The sequence below is a fragment of the Caloenas nicobarica genome, chromosome 14 (assembly GCF_036013445.1).
Source record: "Caloenas nicobarica isolate bCalNic1 chromosome 14, bCalNic1.hap1, whole genome shotgun sequence".
Classification (NCBI taxonomy): domain Eukaryota; kingdom Metazoa; phylum Chordata; class Aves; order Columbiformes; family Columbidae; genus Caloenas; species Caloenas nicobarica.
The window spans coordinates 9,991,720-10,017,848 of record NC_088258.1 but is presented as its reverse complement, the minus strand read 5'-3'; the positions used below and the strand labels follow the sequence as shown (position 1 = coordinate 10,017,848).

The following is a 26,129-nucleotide window of genomic DNA, read 5'->3' as shown; positions in this document are numbered from 1 at the left end:
CCCGCCCGCCAGGGGGCGCCGCTCTGCCCGCGCCGCTCTGCGCCGCCGCTCGCTGGTGTGACCGGAAGCCGCGGGGACGGGGGGGACGCGGCAGCGGCCCCGGGAGCGGCGGCGCCGCCATGAAGCGGGACGTGCGGATCCTGCTGCTGGGGGAGGGTAAGGCGGGGCATGGCGGGGGTGGCTACCGGGATGGCCTGGGGCCCGGGAGGTGCTGCCCGGCACCGCGAGGGCCTCGCCTGCGGGGGAGCCCGGGGGGAGCGGCCGGGTCTGCCCGTGGCCCGGCCCGGCCCGGCGGGAGCCGGGTCCCCCCCGGGTAGCAGCGCTCTCCGGGCGCCCTTGCCAGCCCGCGGGCCCCCGTTACAGGCGGCTTCTGTGGGCAAGGCCCTTCCCGCGGGCTCCTTCCAGCAGCCCCGGGCTCCCGCCGCGGGCAAGCCGCTCCGCAAACCTCCGCTCCGGGGCCTCCCGCTGGGCAGGGGCACCGGCGGCCCTTTCGCCCACGGGCCGAGGCGCTCCGGGCCCCGCGGGTGTGCGTGACAACAGCCGCTGGCTCCGGTCGTGGTAGCCGCCTGCGGTTACCCCCGGCCCGTGTCCCGCTCGGGCTCTGCCCGGATGGTGCCAACGTCCTCCCTTTCTTTCCTAGCCCAGGTGGGGAAGACATCGCTGATCATGGCTCTGGTGGGCGAGGAGTTCCCGGAAGAGGTGAGCGTGAGGAGGGGACCCTGGGCCCCTCGCTGGGTGTCCGCTCAGGCACTCTGTGACGGCTCTGTCCTCAGCAGTGGCTCTGTCCCCAGCAGCGTTACCCCCAGGTGGGGCTGTTGGGGGTTGTGTGCAGCTCCTTGGGGACTAGGGGCAGCCATGGGGCTGGTGCAGCGGAGCTTAAGTCTGTGAGGACGTGCAGAGCCCCACTTGAAATGGTGGGGTCTTCAGTCCCTGACATGGGGCCCCGTCTGCCCTGGGGAGGGTCACAGGTACCACCGGGGGTCCTGCTCACCGCTGCTGCGGTCAGCGTGCTGCTGCTGGGGGTCTTCGTGTCCACCAGTGCCCCAGGCCATAGGGCCCAGCCCTGTGCTCTCTGGCAGGGCTGTTTGCTCCCAGCTGTGGCCTCGGGGCAGTAGCACCAGCACAGAGAAACGGGATCGGTCTGGCCGGGTGTGTTTGACCTGTGCCACCGTGTGGCTTGTTTCACTGCCCACGAGCAGATGGTGCCTTCTGCAATGTTTGCGCTGGGAAGCATCAGTCCGGGGTTCAGGGAAGGACTGGCTCCGTGCACCTTCGTGTGCTCTCACAGCAGAGCCCGGACAATCGGCTTAGTGCTTCTCCCAGCTGTCAAGAGGTCAGGCTGGAGAGCCAGGAGAATACGGGGGGCTTATCTGCAGAGCCATAGCAAGGGCAGCAGTGCTGACTTGTCTGAAAGCTGCTTTTCTGATGGGACTTGGCTGTCAGGAGCTGTGTCTTGAGTGAGGGCTCAGGGTTGGGAGGCGGTTGGAGGTTTCACTGTGGGGACACTGTTTGCGTGATGGCTAGACCGTAGCAAGCTAAGCTGTGGCTGCAGCCCAGTGGACCAGGAGCGATCTGTGGTCTAGAGGTCATCCCACCCTGGCCAGGAGAGTGCTGGACAGCGGCCATGTGGGGATCTGAAGTCCCTTGTCACCTGTCCTCTTGGCTGTGTTCAGCATGGCTGGCTGGAACTGAGTCTGCTGGCTTTGCAGGTGCCCCCTCGTGCGGAGGAGATCACGATCCCGGCTGATGTCACCCCCGAGAAGGTTCCCACACACATAGTGGACTACTCAGGTAGGGGCCCGTCCCTCCTGGCTCCCTGCCGGCCTTGCTTCTCCCCTTCTCTGCCCTCCTGAGGGGAGCAGGAAGGGGTCCCCGCTGCTGGGGGTGGTTGGTGATGGCTCTCCTCCCCATCCAGAGTCGGAGCAGACGGAGGATGAGCTGCAGGAGGAGATCGCTAAGGTGAGCGGGGCTGGGCGGCAGTCGTGGGACAGGAGCCTGCAGTGCCTGCAGTCCTGCAGCCAACAAGTGACACATGGCTGCTCGGTCTCCTCATTCAGCACCCGGAGATGCACAGGCAGTTGGTTATCTGTGGATTAATGCTATCGGTTTGTTTGGAGGTTTGTTTAATCCTCCTCTGCCTTGTAAGCTGTGGTGTGTGGCTTGTCCTGGCCCTCCAGGGAGCCTCCAGAAGGAGAGCAGTGGGGCGTGGCTCACTGCCCATCAGAAGGTGGAGGCTGCTGAGCAGATGATGTGCTTGTAGCCTTGGGATGTTCCCGATCAACTCAGAAGAGAGGAGAAGCAGTTGCTGAGCTTGGGCAAGACCCCCCCAGCTCCCTTCATTAGGTCCCTATGGCTGCCTGTTGAAGCAGTGGCACAGAGGAGTTGTTTTAGGAGCTGGAGCCCCAGTAAATGCTGGGTGGGGAGGGACGAGGGCTCCCACGTCCCTCAGAGCAGCTACAGAGGAATAATCCAGCCGGCTGGCTGGGGTGTGCCCAGCTGCTCTTCTCTGCCCTGGGATTAACCTCGGCTCTGCACAGATGAGGACCTCTTGACTACAGATAATAAAACTGTTTCCCCCCTGTGTGTCTCACATGAGCAACGCGATTTAATCTCTCCACCTTGGCAGCTAATGGCCAAGGAGCAGAGCTGGCAGGCACGGGGGTCCTGCTCCCTCCACCCAGACAGCAAGAGTGTACAGAGGCTTAAATCGGCTCCAGGAAATCCTGCCTAAACCCTTGTGTGTCCTCAGGATTAGCGCTGAACTCTCTCCTGAAAGGGCCAGTGATCCCTCCTGTCTGCTTCACATAAAGCGTTGGTGGCAGCGCTGTCTGTGCGGGGTTGGGGAGGGAGGAGGGCAGCGCTGCTGGCCCATCATGTGGCACTGACGGAGCCATCGCGGGGACACGGCGAAGGGTGGGAGCAGGGAACCGGGACATCAGGTGAGGAGGCAGATGTGCTGGTGGTAGCTCCTGCAGCAGAGGAGCCAGGCTTTGCTCCGAGCAGCCTCTTGTAGAGCTGCTGTTGGCAGTGGGCGAGTCATCGCTGTCAGAGGGCTGTCTGTGCATCTGCATACTCGTGTGTGCTCCACCGCTGCTGCCAGGTTTCAGTGCAGGTGCGCTGGCAGTGCGCGGGGATACAGCAGGGCTGTGCCTTGGGCCTCCCTGCTGCAGGGGTGCACTGGGACCCTCACTCACCACCTGTTGCCACTTCTCTCTTGCAGGCCAACGTGGTCTGTGTAGTGTACGACGTCACCAAGGAGGCCACCATCGAGAAGGTACTGGGTCCCTCACTGGAGTCCTGAGTGGCCTTGCTCCGGCAGCAGCACCAGAGGGAATGGGGTTCCTAGCACCAGGTCCTTCCTGGTTGTGCCAGCTTTTTGGCGTGGGTGGATACTGATGCCCGCCAGCCCTGCGGGGTTTTGGGGTTTGAGACCCCTGCAAGCAGAGGCAAGCCGAGCACAGCCAAGGCTTGCACCCACTTTGGTTGTTGTCCTTATGTGCTGAGAGGCAACAGGTTAGTAGATTTGTCACATCCTTCTGCTGGCATCCAGCATCCCTGGGTCTGCCCTGCCTGGTGGTGCGGGGGAATGCCAGGGAGCAGATGGCTGCAGGGCCCTGCTGCGTTGCCGGTGCTGGGAGCTGCCTCTCCCTCCCCAGGCTGCGCTGACAGACCTTTCCCTATGCTTGCCTTTCAGATTCGCACAAAGTGGATCCCCATGGTGAACGGGGGAGTTGAAAAGGGCTCCAGGTACTGTGTGCGACGTGGTCCACAGGCACAGAATTGGGGGATTCTGGAGGCTGTGGGGTGCCTGGCACCTCCACTCCCAGCTGAGGTTGCTCAGATCAAACCAGCTTTGCAGTTTATGGCAAGACTACTTGTATTGAAGGACATGGGGGCTTTTCTCCCTTGCAGATCTAGCTGAGGCAGAGGGCCATAGAAGGGAGAGGGTTTCTTTCCCCCTTGATCTCAGCCAGTCAGAGAGAGGAGGCTACTGAGGGAGTACGGGAGTACAGAAGCCGCAATCTGTGTGTGCATTGCTCAGGCAGAAGGCTGCTGTGCTGGATTAAAGGCTCCTGAACATATTGTTGTTGGGTGAAAGCGTAAGCAGGATCAGGCAGTCTGTTTCTCCAGATGGATGCTCCCAGCCCTGGGAGGCAGGAAAGCTGCTCTGGACCTCGTGAAGAAGGATGGAGAGGCTTCCCCGCTGCCTGGGAGCACATGTGGCTGGGGCAGTGCTGAGACCGAGAGGAAGGTGGCCTCAGTTGTGCTTTCTGACTCTCTGTTTGGTTTTTTTCCCCAGGATCCCCATTATTTTGGTGGGCAACAAGTCTGATCTGCAGGTGGGGAGCTCCATGGATGTCATCTTGCCCATCATGAACCAGTTCTCAGAGATTGAGACCTGTGTAGAGGTGAGGGAACTGGAGGGTTTCCTTTTTGTTTTTTCCTAATGGTGGACAGACATTGCTTTATGCTTTGATGCACATCTTATCTAGCTTGAGGAGCTTGTATCATCCTCCATCTGTCCCCTTGTCACCAGCCCATTGCCCGTCCCTGCTCACAGGGCTGTCTCTTCCTTTGAATCCCCAGTGCTCTGCCAAGAACCTCAAGAACATCTCTGAGCTCTTCTACTATGCCCAGAAAGCTGTGCTGCACCCCACCGCCCCCCTCTACGACCCAGAGGAGAAGCAGGTAGGAAGCACCATTCACAGCCTCCCAAGGAGTCTTCTGCCCATCACAGCACTCTGAGCTGATGCTCTGCTTTTGCCCTTGCACAGGAGGGTGAAAGTTTGGGCTCGGGCAGCCAGAACAAGGGGAAAGCGTTACCCCTGGGCGGAGCTGAGAGAGGGAAAAATACCCATCTCAGTGCAGCCAGCTGAGTATATCCAGGCCAGAGAGATCTGCAAGGACCAGGGACATGTTGGGGCCAAAGCCCTTGTGTTCCAGACCACGTGTTAGCCATGATGGGAAGGGGCCAGAAGAAACCTTCCCCATGGGCTGTCCTGCTTCTGACTCCCAGCTCCGATGTGGCTGTGGTACTGGCCTAGCTGAGCCATGCTCCCAGCCAGCACAGGAAGGGAGCCCCTCTGCACATGGGGTTATAGGAGGAAGGGCCAGGCTGAAGGTCGTGCCCTGTTTTTGTCATTGTGGTTGATCCCTTGCAGCTGAAACCTGCATGTGCGCAAGCGCTGACACGGATTTTCAACCTCTCGGACCAAGATAACAACCAAATCCTTAGCGATGATGAACTCAACTACTTCCAGGTAGGGCTGGCTGCAGAGCTGAGGTATTTTCCAGTCCATTGTGGAAGGCCCCTGTGGTCCCCTTTCCGTCCAATACCAGGCAGAAAGGCTGCCCCTCTCCTGACACAGCCGTCCTGTTTGCATTCAGTACTTCTGCTGTTGCACAGCTAAAGCACTGTAGGGTGCATCTCTGAGCACATGGGGATCCAGAGGTCTCCCATTTTCACTGAGCTGGGGCTGAGTTTGCTCTGCAGTGGGAAGAGCAGAAGGCTCTGAAGGTGTTGAGAGTCAGACGTTATTGGGATGCTGAGGAACAGGGGCTTGGTCAGGGTTTAAGCCAGTAACACTGAGCTGAGTGGATTTTCTCACCTAGAAACCCCATCTCCTTACTAGGGGAGAGAGATGCTGGCGAGAAAGAGGGCAGTGCTGTCTATGTGCTTTGCTGGCAATGACCTTCTTTCTCTTGGGAGGTAGAAATCCTGCTTCGGAAACCCGCTGGCTCCCCAGGCCCTGGAGGATGTGAAGATGGTTGTGTGGAAGAACACCACAGACGGGGTGCAGGACAACGGCCTGACATTGAACGGTAACAGCACAGGGGCTCCATGCCCTGTCCCATCCCATTGCGAGGGGCTCTGTCCTCGGGCTGAGCCTCCTGGCTGTTGTTCCAAGCCTAATTAGTCCCTCTTGTCAAAGGAAACCTGAGCCTGCCACGGCTACAAGAGCTCTCTGTCCCAGCAGCCTGTTTTCCCAGGGAAAGCGTGGTCTTGAGGAGTGGGTCCCTGCAGCTGAGTGCTCAGTTGGCCCCACTGTGCCTGAGCCGCCCGATCTCTCTGCAGGCTTCCTCTTCCTCAACACACTCTTCATCCAGAGGGGCCGGCATGAGACCACCTGGACGATCCTTCGCCGCTTTGGGTACGACGACGAGTTGGAGCTGACGGATGACTATCTCTACCCACAGTGCGTATCCTGCCATGGAGTGGGGCGAGCAGGGTGTGACACCCCCATGGTTTGCAGCTTGGACTCCCCAGCACCTTTGTTTGCTCTTTTCTGCACCCTGGGCTCTACCACGTTCCTCAGCTGAGGCTGAATCCGCACCCTTATCTCATGGTCAGGTTCATGCTCCTCACTGTCCCCTTGGGGCAGGAGCTGACATGGGGGGGTTGGTGACAAATACAACAGGCCTCGGAGCTGCTGCCTGTGCTGCTGGCTCTGATGTAGGCAGGCAAGGAGGTGGGGAATGAAGGCCTGTCTCTGACTTCCCTTGACATCAGCAAAGGGTTTTTGAAGGCTGTTCTGTCCCTGCCTGAGCTGAGGCAGAACGACTCTGTCAGGAGCAGTGAGCTGTCAGCATAGCCCTTGTGGCTGATTCCACAGCTGCTGTCTCTTCTCTGCTCCCTGCCACCCCGGAGGTGGTGATCTGGCAGTAATGAAAGGGGTTGGTGTGTGAGCTGCTTCATGCTCTCCCCAGACAGCAGGCTGTGCGGGGAGGCGACAGGGCTGTGCTGGTGGAAGGCACCCCGGGGGTAGCTGTGCCCTGCTGAAGCCCTGGGCATGAGGCAGAGTGAGGGCTGCATCGTCTCCCTGGCTGCTTGGGCAGTGCAGATGTGCCAAGGAGAGGTCACTGCGCACCCTCGAGGCCTCCTGCCCAAAGCGAGGGGCTGTGTCAGGGCATGGCCAGGCCTGGAGAAAACTGCTGACCTTGAGCGGAGATGTGGGCTGTGTGCTCAGGGTGAGCTCTGGCTTGGCCAAGGACCTGCTCACACACTGCTCTTTGTCCAGGGCTTGAGGAGGTGTGGGAGCTGCTCACTTGAGTCTCTTCTGACAGGTTCCGCCTGCCCCCCGGCTGCTCCACGGAGCTCAACCACTTGGGTTACCAGTTCCTGCAGCGGCTGTTTGAGAAGCATGACAAGGTGGGCAGCGTGTGGTGGAGCTGCCTGGGGAGGGGACACTCTCTGCTTGGCCTGCACGCCTGGGTGTATCTGCTCTCTTGTCCACCCCGCTGTTCCAGGGAGCAGGTGCAGCGCCAGTGAAGGGCTTTTCTCTGCCACAGCCCTCCCTTCATGGCTTCTTGTTGAGGCTTTGGGAGCAGGAGGTGGCCACAGTGAGCTGTAGATAGCCTGATGGCATGTCAAGGGCATGGGCTTGTGGTCACTACCCTTGACTAAAGGGCAGCCAGTAAAGTTTGAGCGTTCAGGGGTTGGGTCTGAATAACACCAAGCTGGCATAGTCCCTCAATGCCTGGCTGCAGCAGGCGGTGGCAGGGACAGCGGGCACAGCTGCTGGCCTGCAGCTACGCACCGAGCATCTACACGGCTGCCAGCCATGTGGAGGGGGTGCCAGGCCGGAGAGAGGGAGTGAAAGCAACTGATTTGTGCCATACTCTTGCTCTTTAGAAAGAGAAAGCAAGAGCAGGGGATGTGTTGGATCCGCAGGCACCTGCTTAGACTAGTTATCCAGATGTTGGTGTGCACCTGGGCTACGGCAGCTCTATGGCCATGGGGAGTTGCAGCATGGAGTCGACGCATGTCCCTGGGTGCCTGGATGCTGGCAGATCCTCTGTGGCGTGGCCCTGTGGCACCCCAGCCTGAAGGTGCTGCGTTGGCGTGCAGTTAACTGGTGGCCGGTGGCCCAGTTGTCACACACAGACCTTGGGTTAGTTACCCTGCAGCATGGAAGGCCGGGCTGGAGTGATGCGGGCTGCTGCGGGGCGGCTGGCCCCAGGGAAGCTCAGGGCTGTGGGGGGAGTGTGGACGCGTCCTGCCCGGTGGTTACAGCTGCAATCGCAAAGCAGAACCCACCTGTCTCGTGCAATGATGTGAGTCCCTGGGGCACAGGCTCTCTGCATGCTCACACAGTTCTGGCCTTGCTTGAAATTGATTTCTGCCATTGAGAACATCCCTGTGTTATTCTTCAGCAGCAAGCAGGGTGGCTTGTCTGCCAGGGACCCTCTCTGGACCCTGACAGCGCTTGGTGTGGCTGCAGAGAGCTGCATGGGCTGTGTCCTGCCTCAGCTGCTGACTCTCCTTTGTTTCGACAGGACCAAGATGGAGCCCTCTCGCCTGTGGAGCTGCAGAGCTTCTTCAGCGTCTTCCCCTGCGTGCCCTGGGGCCCCGAGCTCTACAACACGGTATGCACCACTGATAAAGGCCTGCTTTCCCTGCATGGATTCCTCTGCCAGTGGACGTAAGCTCAGTTCCTCTCCCCTGCCTTTGATCACATCGCTTTGCCCTTGCTGACCTTATGCCCCGTCTTTCCAGGCTCGTGGCTTACCTGGATGTGCGGCACTGCCTGGAGTGCCTGGGCTACATGGGCTACCCCATCCTCTCGGAGCAGGACTCCCAGACACAAGCCCTCACGGGTACGGCCATGCCCTCCCCTCTTGTCATGGCTTGGGTCTCTCCTCTCGCTCACCCATCCTCTCTCCTGCCAGTGACCCGGGAGAAGAGGATTGACCTGGAGAAAGGCCAGACCCAGAGAAACGTCTTCCTCTGCAAAGTGCTGGGAGCCAGGGGCGCAGGCAAGTCTGCCTTCCTGCAGGCCTTCCTCGGCAGGAGCCTGGCGGTGAGTGGCTGCTCCCCTCTCCAGCTCGCTGTGGCAGGGAGTCCTGGCAGAGCAGGAGGCAGAGCCATGAGGCGGTTGAGCAATGTGTTGCATGACAGCACCTCCCTGCCCATGGCCGGGCCCCAGTGTCCTGGCAAAGGGCTTCACAGCCCTCTCCCTGCCAGCGGTGCTGGTTGCTGTGGCTCTTGTGTCCTTAGTTTTGCCTAAGGCAGCAGTCCCGCTCCCTCTGCTTGTCCCAGGGATCTGAAGGGGCCGTGCCTTTCCCAGGCAGACGTATCTCCCTGAGGTGATGTAGCTTTCCCTGCTTGTTATGAACTGTGTCTCATGGCAGTAGCTGGCTGGCCTTCAAGTGGCTGTGACACCATGGGGACTCAAGGCAGTGGGAAATGCTCTCCCTCCCCTAAGCGCTGCTCTTGCTCCGGGCTGTCTGAGACTGTTTTCATTGGTGGCAGGCCCAGAGGGAGAACCCAGGAGTGCCATCCCTCTACACGATCAACACGGTACACGTCGGTGGCCAGGAGAAGTACCTTATAGTAAGTAAGGGAAAGGAGGGAATTGCTGTTGCGTCTGGCTCAAGGGAGGACTGGACTGTGTTCCTCCCCAGATTGCTGCAGCACCATCCCAGCACCCCTGGGCTGGGCTATGGCTGCAGTGACACCAGTGCAGTCTGTGTGCTGGCATGAGGAACAGCCGATCTCCTTGAGACAGTGCTGTGCCATGCATCCCTTTCCCTCCTGCCCCAGCTCTATGAGGTCAGCGCCGACACAAAGTTTGTGAAGCCGTCGGATGCAGCCTGCGATGTCGCCTGCTTCATCTACGACCCGAGTGACCCCAAATCCTTCAGCTACTGTGCCAGTATTTATAAGGTAACTGGTACAGGCCCTGTGGGACTTGAGCCCCATATCTCCTAGGGCTTGGTCACTCACTCCTCGCTGGACCTTCTCCCTGTCTCTGCAGCAACACTACATGGACAGCCAGATCCCCTGCGTCTTCGTGGCCTCCAAGACAGACCTGCCAGAAGCCAGTCAGCAGCCTGCACTCTCCCCCACCGAGTTCTGCTACAAGCACTGCCTCCCGCCGCCCTTCCTCTTCTCCTGCCACGGCCAGGGGCTGCCCAGCACCACTGTCTACACCAAACTGGCCACCGCCGCCACCTTCCCGTGAGTATCCTTCCCGTGGAGTGGGCTCTCAGCTGGGAGCAGAGCTTGGGGAGGGGGCTGTGTCCAAACGCTGCCTCCACTGCAGTGCTTTGGGGTTGTTTTCTCTCTAGCTCTTGGTGTCGTCTGCTCATACAAGTAATTGAACAAAAAGGCCACTTCTTCCCCTGCTTGGAGAGGGCAGAGGGGACTTGGCTCTCTTCTGCCTTGTGTGTGTCTCTGGCAGATTTATTAGATAGATCCTGTCACAGGAGTTTTTGGTTTTGAAGCCTAAGATAAAAAATGCTGAAGGGGAGTCACCAGCCTAGTTTGCCAAGGCCTGCAGAAGGGGGGTGGCAGCTATTTTCTCCTGATGAGGTGGATCAGACTGAAAAGAGGTCAGTGAAGCGAGACCTCTGTTCCCACAGCCTCCCTTGGGGAAGGAACCGCACCTGAAAGGGGCTGAGTGATGGTGTGGCACAGCAGCCAGGCCTGGCATGGACAGTGTTGTGAAATCTGGGCAGGAGAACGTGTCTGCGTGTGGTATCGCTCTGCTCGAGGGGTGGGGGGGGGCTGAAAGCTGAGGGTCAGCACAACACTTGGGGCAGAGCCCTGCCAGAGAGCGCATGTGGATGCGTTGGAAGGCAGGATGGGATTACTAGTGAGTGGTTTTCCCTCTAGCTTCTTTTCAATAAACAACTTTATTTTTAGAGCTGACACTTTTTTTTCCCCTCTGCAGTATTAAAATTTAAATATTCTTAATATATCTTAGGGTATGTGGTATAAATAAATAACAGCGTAATGGAGGACCAGGGATTGGCTGTTCTCCCCTGATTTAGTGGAGAATGAATAATGGATAAGTCTTTCCTCCTCAGAGAGGAGCACATTGGTGCAGGACAACACATGTTTAGGAAGGGAATGTTTACACTCGGGCAGGGCTAGGTCCCATCCCTCGCTGCTCTTAGGTCGGTGTCACCAGCTGTGCCAGTGTCTCCACCTGCATCCACTTCTGGGTCTCTGTGCACTTGGAGTTGTAAAATCAGCTTGACCTAGAAAGGAAGATACATACCTCCATGCTCGTACTAATTATTTAGGTGTTGGTATGCTGTTTCCAGGCCACAGGAGGGTAGAGCCACATCCGTCCCACCAGCGGGGCCAGGAGCCATGCTTTGCCTTGACGATGATGCCAGGTGGCGGGTGCTCTGGCTGGTGCAGCGGGGAGGCCGCTCGCTGCTCTCTGCCTTCGGCTGGGCCACATCCCCCAGCCTGGAGCTGTGCCGTGGTCACCCTCCATTCCCCCAGGGACACCCCAGCCTCCCTGCTTGGGGGAGAAGTACTTGGGGCTTCTGGGGAGCTTCATGTTCGTGCAGCCATCTCTGCGCACCTCACTCACTGGCCTCTTCTCTCTTTCCTTGCAGCCACTTGAATGCCATGGAGCTGGGAGCCGCATCCTTCTGGCTCCGGGTGGCTCTAGGGACAGCAGTGACTGCTCTGGTAGGGTTCACGCTGTACCGCGTGCTAGCCAAGAACAACTGAGAGTCGGTCTCCACCCCGTCCTCCCAGTGAAACCAGCCTCCTCATCCCCAGTGACACCCTGGTGAAGGGCCCTGCCTCAAGCTGGTCCCTGGTGGGAAATCCTCCTTTTCCCCCCAGCCTGGATTGCAGGACCAGTGAATCCAGACTTCCCAGCACCAACAGGATAGATCTCCCGGCACCAGCCAGCCTAACCCTGCCGGCCTTTGTGGCAGCCTCGCCCGTTGTGGCTCCTGCCCAGCTGTGGCAGTGGGGGCCAGGCAGCTCTCCCTGGGGGCTCCACCTCACCAGCACCCGGAGCATCACCCCCATCTTTTATTCTGTTTTTGTTTGTTTGTTTGGGGTTTTTATGTTTGTTTTTAAGCTCAAACATGAGTGTTTCAGTCTCTGTTGGGCCAGGCACATCCCTTCTCTAGAGGGCTGTGCTGATGCCCTCAATTCTGGGGGGTAACACTTGTGGAGCCCCTGGCCCCTCTGGCAGCAGCAGAGCTGTCAAACGGGCTCATGGTTTCAGCCTCCTGTGGCCCACACCATCCACTGGCCCTGTTTCCCTCTGCCAGCACTGGGTTGAGGCAGCCTGAGAGTGCTGGGCATTTACACCCACCACGTCCCTGTGTTTTGGGGTCACTCCTGGCCCCTCCTCCTGGGACACTGTGGCTGCAGCCCCCAGGCTGCAAGGGGAGGGAGCGATACCCAGGACCTGTCCCAGTCCCTTTCTCTCTTGTTTCTGTGTAAAAGTAGAGCTCTGCAGCATGCCAGGCTCTTGACCAATCTGTCTTCCTCTCCTGCCTGGCTATATGGCCTGTCCCTTCCCCACCCCTGCCCTGGCCAACAGTTTTCATGGCCACCAGTATCTGCAGGGTCCCAGGAGCTCTGGTGAGGGCTGCAAGGGCACAGGGGAGCCCACCGTGCTCCCAAGGACAGGCTGCGGTCCTTTCCTGGCAGTGCCATCGCTGAGCTTGTGCCGTGCCACACACTGGCAGGCAGCCCTTGTGCTTCTGTCCCCTCCATGGGGCCCTGGCCATGCTGAGGGTGTCCTGGAGTACAAGACGCTGGGCATTGCATCTCCTGGAACAACTGGAAGCTCTTTCCTCTCCTGTCTCCTGCCTGCACCTGAGGCAACGTCACCTGCCAGACAGCTGCTGTGACTTGAGGCCAGTGCAAATCTGGAGCCCACAGCCTCCCTGTCTCCTTGTCCCAAAGGGTGAGGTCAGCCTGTGCTGGCCCCTGTGCTCTGCTCACACCCATCCCTGGGCTCCTGTCCTGCTGGGGTAGCCATGGTCAACCCCTGGCTCTGACACTGGCTCTGTGACACTGGCTCTTAGGCTTTTCGAGCACACTCAGGGTAGGTTTATTTGCAGGCGGCTGGTGGGGCAGCACCAAGGTACAGCTGGAGCTGCTTTTCTGTACATTTTTTTCTATTTAAACTTTTTTATCATGGCCTGAAGCCGATGAGGGGGTTGAGAAATGGCTGGGCAGCAGCCAGCATCTCTTACGGGGACAGTCCCAGGGTGGTGCCCCCATCCTGCTAGTGCCCAGTCCTCAGTGCTGGCCAAATGGAGGTCCCCTGCTGGAGCTGCTGGGCCAGTCAGGCACCTGCTGCCATTGCGCTCACTGCTGGCCTGCGTCCCCTCTCTGTGGCCAAGCCCACCACGTGCAGTTCTGCTAGTCTGGTGGTCCGACCTCGCTTCCGGCACCCGTTCGGGTCTGGCAAAGCCATACTGTTTTAGGAGGTTTGTTCTCTACAAGAAAATAAATTTTTACACACCTTCTGCTTGTACACCATGTCCTGTGTCTCCTGGGGAGCGAGACCCCTTGCTCCTGCCGGTGCTGTGCAAAGCCTGGAGCCTCCTGTGACTATGGTGTGAGCGAGGAGACCCCAAGGGCCTGCACTGCCCACCCCATCTGGGGACAGTTAGAGGGATTTGGGGCAGGAGTTGAAGCTTGGCCCTGTGGGACAAGGATCAGGACTGACCTTGCTCCTGGGTATTGGGGACATGGATGACTCTACAACAAGTGCCAGTGAGCACAGAGAGCTGGGGAAGGAGGTGGTGGGTCCCTATGTCACTCTGGCAGGATCTCAGGGGTGGAGGAAAGCAGGAGGCTTGGCTGTTTGTGGGAGCTGTGGCTCTGCATGTCCATCCTCACGCAGAGTTAGGGGCTCCCTGCTTCCCTGCAGCCGCCTTCCCCTACACGCCTGCAGCTCCCAGGGCTGTGCCCCCCCCATCTGCTCCCATTTCCCCGTGGCAGCTTTTCCCTCGGCTATTTCTGTCTCAGCAGACTCAGCCACAGGCACTGGGCACCAGGAACATGGGTGCTGCTGGGGAAAAGGCTTTTCCCAGCACCTCTCCAGGGCCTCTGCTCTGAGGCTGAACAGGGCTGCACTGCTCCCCCCATGTGCGAGAGGGTTCCTCCAGGCTGCCTGGGTGGGAGAGAGGCCCCTTCCCCCTGTGGCAACCAGGGCATCCCTGGGGGATATGGCGGGGAGCACAGCCAGTGATAGGAGGTGATGCCAAGGTGACTGGGACACACGATGCTCCCTGGTGAGTCCAAACCAGGCTGGGCCCTGTGGGAGCCATGTGCCCACGTGTCACGGTGCATATTAATAGCACCGATGTGCCGGAGCCGCAAGCATTGTGCCGGGGCAGGCACAGGTGTGGGGCAGGAGCTCACCCATGACCGCGCGCAGTTCCTGAGGAAGAAGCCTGGGCACTGCACCGCTGCCTGGCATCTCTGCCTGCCTTGTGCCAGCTGGCATTGCTGGCCCACACAGCCCTGCCTGCTGCCTCCCAGCTCCTCTGCCCCGGCATGGTGATAGCCCCATGTCACAGCAGGAGCCCAGAGCTTCCCTGGCACCCCCCAGGGGAGCAGAGATGGTGCCAGGGCTGAGTCCTGGGGATGTGCCACCCTGTTGGACAGAGTGCAGGGGGGTCTGGAGGCAGCAGGCTAAGCCCAGAGGCTGCTGTACATGTTGTGTAAAGGGTCCCAGTTCAAGGTACCCAATGCCAGGCTGCCTTGCGTGCTCTGTGCTGGGGCAGGTGCCAGCACCATGTACCCCATGCCAGGTGGAGCACCCATGGGGGACACACCTGGACCTGTCCGGGGCTGTGGGTGCTGGGGTCAGGATGGAGGTAAAGTTTGCGGACACCTGTGCCAGATTCCACAGGTGCTGGGATGCAGTGCCATACTGGGATGCAGGTACCACACCAGGATATGGATGCCTGTAGCTGGATGCAGGTGCTGCACTGGGATGCAGAAACCTGTACCAGTATGCAGGTACTGTATTGGGATGCAGGTACTGTACCAGGATGTGGATACCAGTACTGGGGTGTGGGTACCATACCAGGATGCAGGTACCTCTACTGGAATACATGTACCCATGCTGTGATGCAAGTAATGTAAATGAAATGCGAGTTCCGATGTTGGGATGCAAGTACTGTCCTGGGATGTGGGTGGTTGTACTGGGGTGCAGGTACCATGCCAGGATGTGGGTACCACTACCAGGATGCAGGTACCATACTGGGATGTGGGTACCAGTGCTGGGATGCAGGTGCCATACTGGCATACAGGTACCATCCCGGGCTGCCCCGTGCCGTGTCTCGGGGCGCGGAGCCGGGGTTGCCGGCCGGGCGGAGCGGGGCGGGGCGGGTCCTGGTTCCCCTCGCGGCGGCGGCGGAGCGGGGGGGGAGCGCTGCGCCGCGCGCTGCGGCGGGGGCGGCTCCGCTCGGCTCCGCTCCCGCCCCCGCCGCCGCCCCGCTGCCATCGGCGGCTCCAGGCGCCGTCGCTCGCAGCTCGCTCCCGGGCCCGCCGCAACGCGGGGCTGGCGGGGAGAGCCGCCCCCCCCACCGCCCCCGCCGCCCGCGCCGCTCCCCTGCCCGGCTCGCCGGCCCCGGGCGCGGGGGAGCGGCGGAGCCCGCCGCCCGCCGGGTGCATGGACAGGAGCTCCCTGCTCCAGCTAATCCAGGAACAGGTGAGAACGGGGTAGGGGGCGAACCGCCGGGCACCGGGCAGGGCTTGCCGGGGGACGGGCGGGAATCGGGCTCCGCTGCGGGGGGGCCGCCGTGCAGCAGGCATCGCTGCCGGGAGGGACGCTCGCATGCACCGGGCACGGCTGCCGCGCAGCGGGCAGAGCTGCCCGTGGATCTGGCAGGCAGCGGGCAGCGCTGCCCACCCGAGGCGGCTACCGCACCCTCTGTCCCCCGCTGAGCATCTCCCGGCGTCCCCCGTCACGGCCGCGGGCGACTCGGCCCCGCCGTTGCGCCGCTGAGATCGCGCAACTCAGCTCACTTGTGGCCTTCTCCTCCCGCCAGCACTCCCTGCTCCACCTGCCCCGGGCCAGATCCTGCCGGGTGCACCCTCAAGGACGAGGAGTGCTGGGCAGCTGATCCGCAACGCCTGCCGCGGTGCTGAGCCCCAGCGCTGGGTGCACAATGGGAGGTCCTGGGGCTGCCATGGGGCTCGGCCACCCGGGAGAGTTTTGCCCTCATGGGGGGCTGCATCTGGACCCGTGACCTGATTGCAGGATCAGGCTGTGGAGCATTAACACCGGGTAGTGCTGGGCTCTGCTCTGCTGGCAGGATCTGGCCCCAATCCGTTAGCACCCGCTGCACCCCGGCCCTGTCCCTGCTCGGTGCTTGGCTTCAAGTGGCTCCCCTTCCACTCGGCCGCCTTGTCCCTCCATCCCGTGCCAGCCTGAGCCAAGCCCCTGGCTCCCCTCCCTCAGTGGGGAGGGTTTATTGGGGATCAGGAATATTAATGGTCTGCCCTCAACTCTGGCTGGGTCTGTGACCTTGGCTGAGTCTCCCAGTCTTCCCAGCTGGGGTGCTGTCCCCCGTGTCACCCCACTGTCAGGTGTGGGGTCTCTGCACACCTCTGAGCCTTTCAGGGATGAGCAGCGTCTTCCCCGGGAGAGAGCAGGACCTGAGAGAGCCCAGCAGGGCCGAGGGGCTGAGGGGGGCTGGGGATCAGGACCCCCAGGGGGACTGGAGGGGGCTAGCGGAGTTGGGTGGGGGGGAGATGCTCCCTGAAAACAGAGGAACTTCTGGTTGCTGCCGGGGCTCTCTGGGGGCCAGTGAGCTTGGCATGTGCTGGTGTGTGGGGACGTCGTGTGCCAGGTCCCGGTGTGGCTCATGCATGTGGCGCCTGTGGGATGGTGTGCGTTTGGCATGGGGGATGGGTGGCTCTGGGGTGCAGGATGGCTCGGGCTGCTCCCATGGGCTGGCAGCTGCTGTGAGGATGCAAGTGCTACCTGCACTTGGCACCCTACACCCTGCACCCCACGCCCTGCACCTTGCTCCCCGCCCTGCACCCATTCCCACCTCAGGCAAGGACTCTGGGCAGCTGGACCCCCGCTGGGACAGGGACTTTGGTTGTTCCCTGCCAGGGCCAGAAGGATGGGGTGCACACTGGGTTGGGGGTACAATCCCATGTCCCCCAGCACTCCCTCCCTGCCCATCTCATGAGGATGAGTTTCCTCTCCTTCATTTCATTCCCTGGTGAAGAAAGGAGCAAACCAAACACTATTTGCTGGGTGATTCTGTGGGGTGTGGGGTCCTGGCCACCCTTGGCAGGGCTTGAGCTGTGCTCCAGCCATCAGAGCCCCTTCTCTGTCTCCATCCTCCTTGTGCCACACCGGGCTCGTCACCTCCATGAGTGGGACAGTGTGGGGTACCCCATGGTGTGGGATGCCCGATGGTGCTGGGTGCCTGATGGTGCTGGGTGCCTGGAGGACTCAGGGTGTCTGGTCAGTGCTGGGAGCCCCAGGGGTAGTGCAGGGTGTGCTGGCACGGGGTGCCCAGTGTGGTGGAGCCCAACATCCAGCAGTGAGGGCACACAGGAGGAGGAGGAGGAGGCTGGTGCCAGGGCTGCACGTGTGTTTAGCTTCGTGGCTTCCTGGCTGGCAGGCTGCTGGCGGCAAGAAATAACTGAGTGGGAGAGTGTTGGCTGCGCCATGGAGAGATGGGGACGGGGATGTCGGTATGGCATGGGGCGCCCACACACTGCGGGGTACAGCGTGGGTGCAGGTTGTAGCCTCCCTCGCAGAGTCAGAGGCTGGTGTTGTGGAGTGCTACATGATGCCACTGGGCTTGAGGCTAGGGTGACGGACACCAGAAGGTGTCCCCATCCTATCAGGGAACCGCAGTCCTGGCGTCTTGGTGATGCCCTGTACCGTGCCCCACAGCTTGACCCCGAAAACACGGGCTTCATCGGGGTGGAGACATTTGCCAGCCTCGTGCACAGCCATGAGCTGCCCCTGGACCCCGCCAAGCTGGACATGCTGGTGGCCCTGGCACAGGGCAACGATGAGGGGCAGGTCTGCTATCAGGAGCTGGTAGACCTGGTCAGTGCTGGAGGGCCCTGGGGATGGGGGCGAGCTGCTGGGTGCCGGCTCAGGGGTGGGCACTGGGCACCTCCCTGGGCCCCTGGGGAGGGGGCGGACACCAGTGGTTCCCAGGGACTCCCCTGGTGGGGGATGATGGCACAGCCTTGGGGTGGCTTGTCCGGCCAGGGTGGTGGTGATGGGCAGGGCTGGCCATAAGCCCACTGGCCCGAGCTGCCCCTGCGGCCCCCGTGGGCACGGCCTCTCTCCGCAGATCAGCAGCAAGCGTTCAAGCAGCTTCAAGCGCGCAATTGCCAACGGGCAGCGAGCCCTGCCCCGAGACGGGCTGCTGGACGAGACCGGCCTGGGCTTCTACAAACGCTTCGTCCGCTACGTGGCCTACGAGATCCTGCCCTGTGAGATGGACCGACGCTGGTACTTCTACCAGCACCGCACGTGTCCGCCCCCTGTCTTCATGGCAGCTGTCACCCTCACCCAGGTACAGGGCATGGGCACCAGCGAGCCTGGCTGAAGTGTCCTGGTGCCCCAGGGCGGACAGAATGGGTGGCTCCGGTTGTGATGTCCTGGTGCCCACAGAGGGGCTTGGATCTGAGGTGAAGGAATGGGTGACCCCATCTGTGATGGACTGGTGGCCATGGCGGGCTCAGACCCAGGGTGGGGGAACAGATGACCCTGGTTGGTGTCCTGGTGCCCATATGGGGGGAATCAGACCTGAGATGGAGGGGACAAGTGACCCTCATTGTGATGCCTTGGTGCCTGTACGGGGGGCTCAGAGCCAGGGCAGAGAGAATCGGTGATCCCAGTTGTGATGTCCCGGTGTCCATGGCGGGGCTCAAACCTGGGGTGGAGGGGATGTATGACCTCTGTTTTGGTGTCCCCGTACCCATGGAGGGCTCAGACCTGAGATGGAGGGGTTGGTTGATCCCACTTGTGATGTCCTGGTGCCCATATGGGGAGCTGAGACCCAAGGCAGGCATGCGGGGTGACTCGTGTCCCAGCGCCCTACCGCAGGCCAGAGGGCTGGGCAGGGGTCTCAGCAGTTCCGGGAGTGATGACCATGGGGTTTGGCACAGATCATCGTGTTCCTCTGCTACGGGGCCCGGCTGAACAAGTGGGTGCTGCAGACCTATCACCCGGAGTATATGAAGAGCCCCCTTGTCTACCACCCCGGGCACCGGGCGCGGGCCTGGCGCTTCCTCACCTACATGTTCATGCACGTGGGGTAGGTCCCTGCTGGGGATGCAGGGGACACACTGGGGGGGTACACACTGAGGGCTGCATGGCCTGAGCCACTGTATGTCCCCTCCTGTGTCCGGGCAGGCTGGAGCAGCTGGGGTTCAATGCCCTCCTGCAGCTGATGATTGGAGTCCCCTTGGAGATGGTGCACGGCATCCTGCGCATCAGCTTCCTCTACCTGGCCGGTGTCCTGGCAGGTGGGTGCGTGCCCGGGGGGGCTGTCCCCATCATTCCCCATCACCAGCCCCAGGGAGGGCACGGGGATGTGCACCCTGAGTTTGATGGGGATGCAGGGCTTCGCTCGCTGCTCACTCTTGACTGCTGGGTACCACTCTGCACTGCCAGCATCGCTTGCCCCTGGGGGCTGGAGGGCAATGCAGCCCATAATTCGTTAATGTGGACTGTAATTAATTAATGTTGGGGGGGTGAGGCACCATGCTGAGCCCTGCTTATGCCCACAGGCTCCCTCACTGTCTCCATCACGGACATGCGGGCCCCCCTGGTCGGGGGCTCAGGGGGGGTCTATGCACTCTGTTCAGCCCATCTTGCCAACGTTGTCATGGTCAGTGCCCCCGGCATTGGGGGGGGGCACTGGGGAGGATAAACATTATGATGTGACATCGTGGGGATGACAGGGGGTGGGTGCCATTGGAGGGTGGGCAGCATGGTGTGATATTGGGTGGGGGGATACCGGGAAGGTGGCTTTGGGGGGGTGGGTGCCATTGGGTGGCATTGGAGGGTGGGCAGCATGGTGTGACATTGGGGGGGATGCTGTGGGGGTGGCATCATGAGGTGAGCACCATCATGGGGTGGGGGGAAGAACCTTGGGTGGCATCATGGGGTGGGAGTGGGTGGGGAGGAGTAGGGAGCTGGGGGGCTCTATGGGGGCAGGGCACAGCTCTGCTGGGGCACACTGGGGGCCTTGGTGCTGGACCATCATCAGTGCCAGCCCATCGTCCGTCTGTCTGTCCACTCACAGAACTGGGCCGGGATGCGCTGTCCCTACAAGCTGCTGCGGATGGTGCTGGCGCTGGTGTGCAGTGAGTACCTGGCCGTGCCCTCCACCTCAGGGGGTGCCCATTTTTTGGGGGGGGTGAGGGGAGGTGTGGATGCTGACCACCTCCCGGCTCTGTCTTGCAGTGAGCTCGGAGGTGGGTCGCGCCGTCTGGCTCCGCTTCTCCCCACCGCTGCCGGCCTCGGGCCCCCAGCCCAGCTTCATGGCGCACTTGGCGGGGGCCATCGTGGGCATCAGCATGGGGCTGACCATCCTGCGCAGCTACGAGGAGAGCCTGCAGGACCAGTGCGGCTGGTGGGTCCTGCTCCTCTCCTACGGCACCTTCCTCCTCTTCGCTGTCTTCTGGAACATCTTCGCCTATGACCTGCTGGGGGCACAGATCCCCCCCCCACCATAACCCACCTCCCTCCCCTCAGCCCGTTGTTTGGTTTGGTTTTTTTTTAATATTGCTGGCTGAGCCCCAGCGGAGGATGAGGGGGGGCCCTGCGCGTGACATGGGGACAGGCCACCCCCTTGTTGCCTGCCCCCTCGGTGCTAGCTAGCGCGCTGCTCCCCCCTCCATGGGCTGCGTCCTCTTGCCCCCAAATGTACAGTCGCAAACCCCCTGCTGTGCCCCCTCCCCCTAAAGGATGCTTCAGCCCTGCACTGGCATCGCCAAAGCCCCCAAGGTGTCTGTGGGGCTCAGGATGTGCCCCCAGGAAGAAGCTGAGTGGGGGGACCCCCCACTTGCTCCTGTACCCCCTTTCCGGGGTGGGGGCCAACTCATTGCCCCTCCAGGGGGCACTTTCACATGAAGGACTGGTGCCAAAATAGGAGCGATTTATTTTTCTATGCCAAAATAAATATAAATAAATGCAAGAGAGAAAAAAAAAAAAAATAACACGGGGCAAGCCCAGCAGGAAGGCGAATCAGCTGAGACCAGCACAACTCGTTTCAGCAGTGCCCTCGGCAGCGCAACCCCCCTCCCTGCGCCCCGACCCCCCCGCTTTGCTGCCAGCCACCCTCCCCCTGGCGGGGTCTTGCCCTGGGATGGGGGCATGGGGGGGAGGCCCCTGCTCCGACACCTCCCCTGACTTTTTTGGAGTATAAATAAATATTTTGCACACTGCCAGGGCCTGTGTCTCTGTTTGGGGGAGCAGGGATTTTGGGGGTGTCTCCTCCATCCCTGTTGGGTCCCTGCCGACTCAATGGGGGCACCAGGGCTAGCTGGCCCCGAGGGGGACGCGGCGGGGAGGGGACAGCCGGGGACAGGACTTACTGGAGCAGAAAACACCAGGATGCGTGAAACGGCACCCGGCTGAGCCCCGCGGTTCCGGCTGCCACGGCGAGAGGGGGGCGGGATGGGGATGTGTATGCAGCAAGAGCTGCACGCCAATCCACCCCACACCCCCACACGCCCCAGCGCACCCAGCTCTGGTGCCACGCATCCAAACACACACCCCCGCTCCGCACCACTCTGGAAACCGCCCCCCCATCCACCTCACATCCCCTATCTATCCCTACACCGCCTATAAAGCCCCATCTCCCCTTCACTCCAACCCCCATCCAGCCCCACACGCCCCGTGCCTCCCCGCCAAACCCCACACCTCTCTGTACTCCCACACCTCTGTGCATCCCCACACCCCCCCGCACCCCTCTATTCAGCCCCACCCCCCCATCCAGCCTCCCCCACTCCGCCCTGCACCCTCCTATCCAGCCCCACAACCCCTGCTCCCCATCCGATCCCCCATATCCCCTCCATGCAGCCCCTCCCTCCAGCCCTACAAACCTCACCCGCGCCCCGCCCTTCCCAGACCCCGCCCCCCCGCACCCTACGCCCCGCCCCTCCGCTCTCCGCAACCCCGCCCCGCCCCACGCCCCGCCCCTCCGCGCCACAGACCCCGCCCCTCCGCTCACTGGCCACGCCCCAGGACACGGCCCCTCGGCGGTCCGGCCCCGGAAGCGGCGGCGACGGCGGCGGCTGTCGCAGTGCGCGGCCGGAGCCAGCGGAGCCGCCGGCCCCAGCGGGCCGGGCCGGGCCGGGCGGCGCCATGAAGGGAAAGGAGGAGCGGGAGGGCGGCGCGGTGGGGCCCGGGGCGGCAGGGCCAGGAGCGGGGGGCGCGGGGGGCGGCAGCCCCGAGAAGAGCCACAGCGCGCAGGAGCACAAGGAGCAGGGCAACCGGCTCTTCGGCGGCCGCAAATACCCCGAGGCCGCCGCCTGCTACGGCCGCGCCATCGTGAGTCCCAACGGCACCCCCACCCCGGGCTGGGGACCGACCCCCGGGGCGGGACACCCCCTTCCCCACCGCGGGTCTGGAGCTCCCTTCCCCGCGCTTGGCCTGGGCACCCCCGGGACAGGATTCCCCTGGCCTGGACACTCGTCTCTGGGCCTGGCCAGGACCCCCCCTGGACCTGGACGCACCCCCGGGGCTCGGCCCCCTCCCTGGTCATGGACCCCTTTCCCCTGGGCCTGGCCTGGTTCCCCCCAGCTTAGCCTGCACTGCTCTCTCTGGGCTTGGACACCCCCCAGCCAGGCCTGTCCCAGCAGCAGAGCCTGAGCTGGACCTCTCTCTGTCCACACCCCCAGGGTGCCCCCAGCCTGGGCCTGTCCCTCCTGACCCCACCACCTTCCCAGGCTGGGCTTGGTAGGGCGAACCCACCCTGGGGTAGAGGGCTCCAGCCCACCTGGGCAGGGCATGGTGCTGGGGGGGGCTGTCACCCCTCCGGTGGGGGGACAGGCTATGGGGACTGGTCCCAGCTTGTCTTCTCACCGTTCTGGCAGCTCCCCACAGGGGTGCAAGCCTGAGCTGGTGCTCCTGGCTCTCATCAGGGTGACGGCGTTGCACAGCCAGCTCACCGAGTCACCCTGTTGTCATCGCGTCTCACCTCTGCCAGCTGTTACCATCGCTGGCCGTAACACAGGTCTTGCCTTGCAGAACCGCAACCCCTTGGTGGCCGTCTACTACACCAACCGAGCCCTCTGTTACCTGAAGATGCAGCAGCACGACAAGGCGCTGGCGGACTGCAAGCGAGCCCTGGAGCTGGATGGCCAGTCGGTGAAGGCTCACTTCTTCCTGGGCCAGTGCCAGATGGAGATGGAGAATTATGATGAGGCCATCGCCAACCTGCAGAGAGGTGAGCAGGCATGGTGCCGGTGTTCCCCCTCCCCACCCATCCACTGGGAAGGAGCCAGGGATAGGGAGAAGGAAGCTGGTGCCGGCTCTGAGATGCCATTTCCCTCCGCAGCCTACAACCTTGCTAAGGAGCAGCGGTTGAATTTTGGGGACGACATCCCCAGTGCGCTGCGCATCGCCAAGAAGAAACGCTGGAACAGTATTGAGGAGAAACGGATCAACCAGGAGAACGAGCTGCACTCCTACCTGACCAAGCTCATCATGGCAGAGAAGGAGAGGTAACACAGGGTCATGGCGGTAGCACCTGTAAAGTTTTTTTAAGTGCCATGAAGCTGTCAGTGCTCTGCCTGGTGCCTCTGGTGCAGAGCCCCGCAGCTGGGGTGGCAGCAGCAGGGGAGGGAGCGAGAGCCTCCATCCATTGCGTCTCATCTCCCCGCTCTGTCCTAGGGAGCTGGCCGAGTGCCGAAAGACTCAGCAGGAGGAAAACGTGGATGAGAGCCGGAGCCGAGTTCAGCTGGCCAGCATCGAGGCCAAACATGTGAGTGGGGGGTGCCAAGGCTGCTCACAGAGGCTGGGACATGAGCTGGGGCTTCCTTGTTCCATCCTCATCCCCGTGCCCTCCTGCGGCCAAGGAAGCCTTGGCTGCGGCTGTGCAGGTGAAAGTCAGGACACCCCAGGGCAGAGCATGGCTTCTCAGCCTTCATTTTGTGTCTCAAGCTGCTGTTGCTGGGCTTTCATGTCCCCCTGGGACAGCTGCCCCTGCTCTGTCACCTCTTGTCACAGCCCAGGGCAGCCCAGCAGCGGTGACGCCTGTTTGCGTCCCCAGCTGCTGTACCTGTTGTTCTCCGAGGGCTGTGCAACGTGAGCAGCGAGTGGCTGTGTGCGGATCTGGGTGCTGGTCCGGCACAGGGGACTAATCCCAGGATAAAAATAGCGCCGCAAAGGCAGGTTCAGGTTATTTTTAAGCTGGATCATTCCTGCCACATGGTTCAACCCGGAGCTGTGCAAACATTGGCCAGGGGCTGTGAGGGCTGAGAGGCCACCGAGGACCTGCTGCCTCATCTCTGCCTGCCACAGCACCCATGGGGCGGGAAGCTTCAGAGCCCTTTCCCTGGGGACCTAAAGCCCCATACACCAGGGTCCTCTTGTCCTCAAGGCCTTCTCTTTCAGGACAAATACCTGGCAGACATGGACGAGCTCTTCTCTCAAGTGGATGAGAAGAGGAAGGTGAGTGTGCCCTGGCATCCTCCCGTCTAGACCTGCCTGCTCTAAACCTGCTTTAGTCCATGCTACCAACTCTTCTGTCTTCCCTGCTTCCCCCTTTTGGGCTGGCATCACCTTTCAGCCCTTTTTTTTCTTAATGCTGGGCTCACCCAGCCCCTCCTGACCCAGTTCTGCTTCTCTCGAGCCAGAAGCGGGACATCCCTGACTACCTGTGTGGGAAGATCAGTTTTGAGCTGATGCGAGAGCCCTGCATCACGCCCAGCGGGATCACCTATGACAGGAAAGACATTGAGGAACATCTCCAGGTACCACCACATTGCGGGCAGCGGGGGCTTCTCAGGACCACCTGCAGTCGTCCTCTGGGCGTGAAAGCAGCTGCCTGCCTAACTAAGGGCTCAAAAGCCTCCTTGGCTTGGTCCAAGTTACCTGCCCAGGAAGGCAGCAGGTGCTGTCAGGTCCTGCCTGAAGCAGAGGTGGCTGTTGGCAGGGGTCTTGTGCCTTGACCCGCTCTCATCCTGCTGGGAGGCACCTTCCGGGGGAGGTTTCCCTCCACCCCGTTCTATCCTCCCCTCGGCAGGTGTGTGGATGCCTGGCTGCTGCCAGACACTGGCACAGCACTGGCCTCACAGCTGCCTGCACCCTGGGGCTGAGGCAGACGCGTGGAGTAACCGGTTCACAGTCATCTCCTCCCTTGCAGCGCGTGGGTCATTTTGATCCAGTGACGCGGAGTCCCCTGACCCAGGACCAGCTGATCCCCAACCTCGCCATGAAGGAGGTGATAGACGCGTTCATCTCAGAGAACGGCTGGGTGGAGGATTACTGAGGGGCCCTTGCTGGGCTGGCACCATGCCTTACTCGCTCTCCAGCTGTTCCCCCTCCGCTCCGGGTGCCCAGAGACCCAGCAGCAGCACTGGGTGAGGGCCTGTTGCCATCTCCCCTTCCTGAGGAGCCACAGTGGCTGGGTGGGCATGAAGGCTCCCTGCTCCACCAGCTCCTCATGGACCATAGCACTTGGAGGAAGACCTGCCGGGCAGTTTGGAGAAGGCTGGCTCATCACAGTGGCCTGGAAGGTCTCACCACCATCTTCATCACCTAGAGAGCAGGATCCCCCTTGGCTACGGCAGCTGCCAATCCCTAAAGATCACATCCTGCTCTGGGGAGGTGCCGTGAGGAGCTTGCCAGGATGAGTGCCTGGTGCTGGTCTGGCCCAGTCCCCTCCCTGTGTACATAGTTGTTTCTGCCTCCTTCCACCTCCTGCCTGGTCAGGGTCACGTTTGCCTTCTTCCTGTAAATAGCCACTTGCTGGGGTGGGAGACCCACATTCCTGCTGTGGACACCGACTTGCCCTCCAGCTTCTCCTGGGAAACAACTTGCCCTGGGCTGGAAGGGGGTGGCTCGTGCGTCCCCTTGCCTGCTGGGGACTATGGTTCCCTGCTAACAACTGCCTGGGTTAAAGTTCTTCTTCCTTTTACTGAAATCTCTTAAAAAAACCCCACATAACGAAACAAAAACAACCACCAAATCCACGGCCAACTGAGCTCTGGCCTTACAGTTGGCTGACAGCCTGCCTGGCTTTTAAGCGCCCTCTGGAAGTTTGCCAATGTCAATTAAAAAAAATAAATTAAAAAAATTCAGCAATAAATGTAAAAAAAAAAATAGCTGGAGTGGTTCATAGCGGCAGCCTCTGTACCATGGGAGTGAGTTTGCTTGCCCTGGTGTTGCGACCCACCC

At 61.4% G+C, this 26,129-nt stretch overlaps 3 protein-coding genes across 4 annotated transcripts; all 3 read left to right on the top strand.

Moving 5' to 3' along the window:
• The first annotated feature begins 77 nt into the window (after positions 1-77).
• RHOT2 (ras homolog family member T2) lies at positions 78-13,227 on the top strand. Of its 2 annotated transcripts, XM_065645173.1 has the most exons (19): positions 78-156; positions 641-699; positions 1,710-1,791; positions 1,916-1,959; positions 3,221-3,274; positions 3,695-3,747; positions 4,301-4,409; positions 4,588-4,689; positions 5,163-5,261; positions 5,715-5,823; positions 6,077-6,197; positions 7,066-7,150; positions 8,278-8,423; positions 8,498-8,598; positions 8,671-8,801; positions 9,254-9,334; positions 9,545-9,667; positions 9,759-9,961; positions 11,356-11,554. In XM_065645173.1, the coding sequence occupies exons 1-19, from the start codon at positions 120-122 to the stop codon at positions 11,471-11,473; spliced, it is 1,857 nt and encodes a 618-aa protein (XP_065501245.1). In that variant the 5' UTR covers positions 78-119; the 3' UTR covers positions 11,474-11,554. The 2 variants fall into 2 exon arrangements, with proteins under 2 accessions (XP_065501245.1, XP_065501246.1); XM_065645174.1 differs by lacking the exon at positions 9,545-9,667 and having other exon boundaries at positions 9,254-9,289; positions 9,947-9,961; positions 11,356-13,227.
• A 2,147-nt stretch (positions 13,228-15,374) lies between these two features.
• Positions 15,375-21,140, top strand: RHBDL1 (rhomboid like 1). Its single transcript, XM_065644916.1, has 8 exons — positions 15,375-15,440; positions 17,652-17,810; positions 18,064-18,288; positions 18,884-19,032; positions 19,131-19,243; positions 19,508-19,608; positions 20,026-20,086; positions 20,187-21,140. Exons 1-8 carry the CDS (start codon positions 15,402-15,404, stop codon positions 20,456-20,458), a joined length of 1,119 nt encoding a protein of 372 aa, XP_065500988.1. The 5' UTR covers positions 15,375-15,401; the 3' UTR covers positions 20,459-21,140.
• Positions 21,141-21,976: 836 nt separating this feature from the next.
• On the top strand, positions 21,977-26,035 carry STUB1 (STIP1 homology and U-box containing protein 1). The gene is made up of 7 exons (XM_065645303.1): positions 21,977-22,277; positions 22,977-23,175; positions 23,287-23,452; positions 23,622-23,712; positions 24,345-24,401; positions 24,587-24,703; positions 25,096-26,035. Exons 1-7 carry the CDS (start codon positions 22,092-22,094, stop codon positions 25,219-25,221), a joined length of 942 nt encoding a protein of 313 aa, XP_065501375.1. The 5' UTR covers positions 21,977-22,091; the 3' UTR covers positions 25,222-26,035.
• Positions 26,036-26,129: the final 94 nt, after the last annotated feature.

Bases quoted from the DNA above. Each gene is read 5' to 3' on its own strand.
- RHOT2 (XM_065645173.1), top strand. From the start codon at position 120: ATGAAGCGGGACGTGCGGATCCTGCTGCTGGGGGAGG. The intron at 8,802-9,253 runs GTGAGTGGCTGC...CATTGGTGGCAG, and splicing joins TCCTCGGCAGGAGCCTGGCG to GCCCAGAGGGAGAACCCAGG. The intron at 9,962-11,355 runs GTGAGTATCCTT...CTTTCCTTGCAG, and splicing joins GCCACCGCCGCCACCTTCCC to CCACTTGAATGCCATGGAGC.
- RHBDL1 (XM_065644916.1), top strand. From the start codon at position 15,402: ATGGACAGGAGCTCCCTGCTCCAGCTAATCCAGGAACAG. The intron at 19,033-19,130 runs GTAGGTCCCTGC...GTGTCCGGGCAG, and splicing joins TACATGTTCATGCACGTGGG to GCTGGAGCAGCTGGGGTTCA. The intron at 19,244-19,507 runs GTGGGTGCGTGC...TTATGCCCACAG, and splicing joins CCTGGCCGGTGTCCTGGCAG to GCTCCCTCACTGTCTCCATC.
- STUB1 (XM_065645303.1), top strand. From the start codon at position 22,092: ATGAAGGGAAAGGAGGAGCGGGAGGGCGGCGCGGTGGGGCCCGGGGCG. The intron at 23,176-23,286 runs GTGAGCAGGCAT...TTCCCTCCGCAG, and splicing joins CATCGCCAACCTGCAGAGAG to CCTACAACCTTGCTAAGGAG. The intron at 24,402-24,586 runs GTGAGTGTGCCC...CTCTCGAGCCAG, and splicing joins AAGTGGATGAGAAGAGGAAG to AAGCGGGACATCCCTGACTA.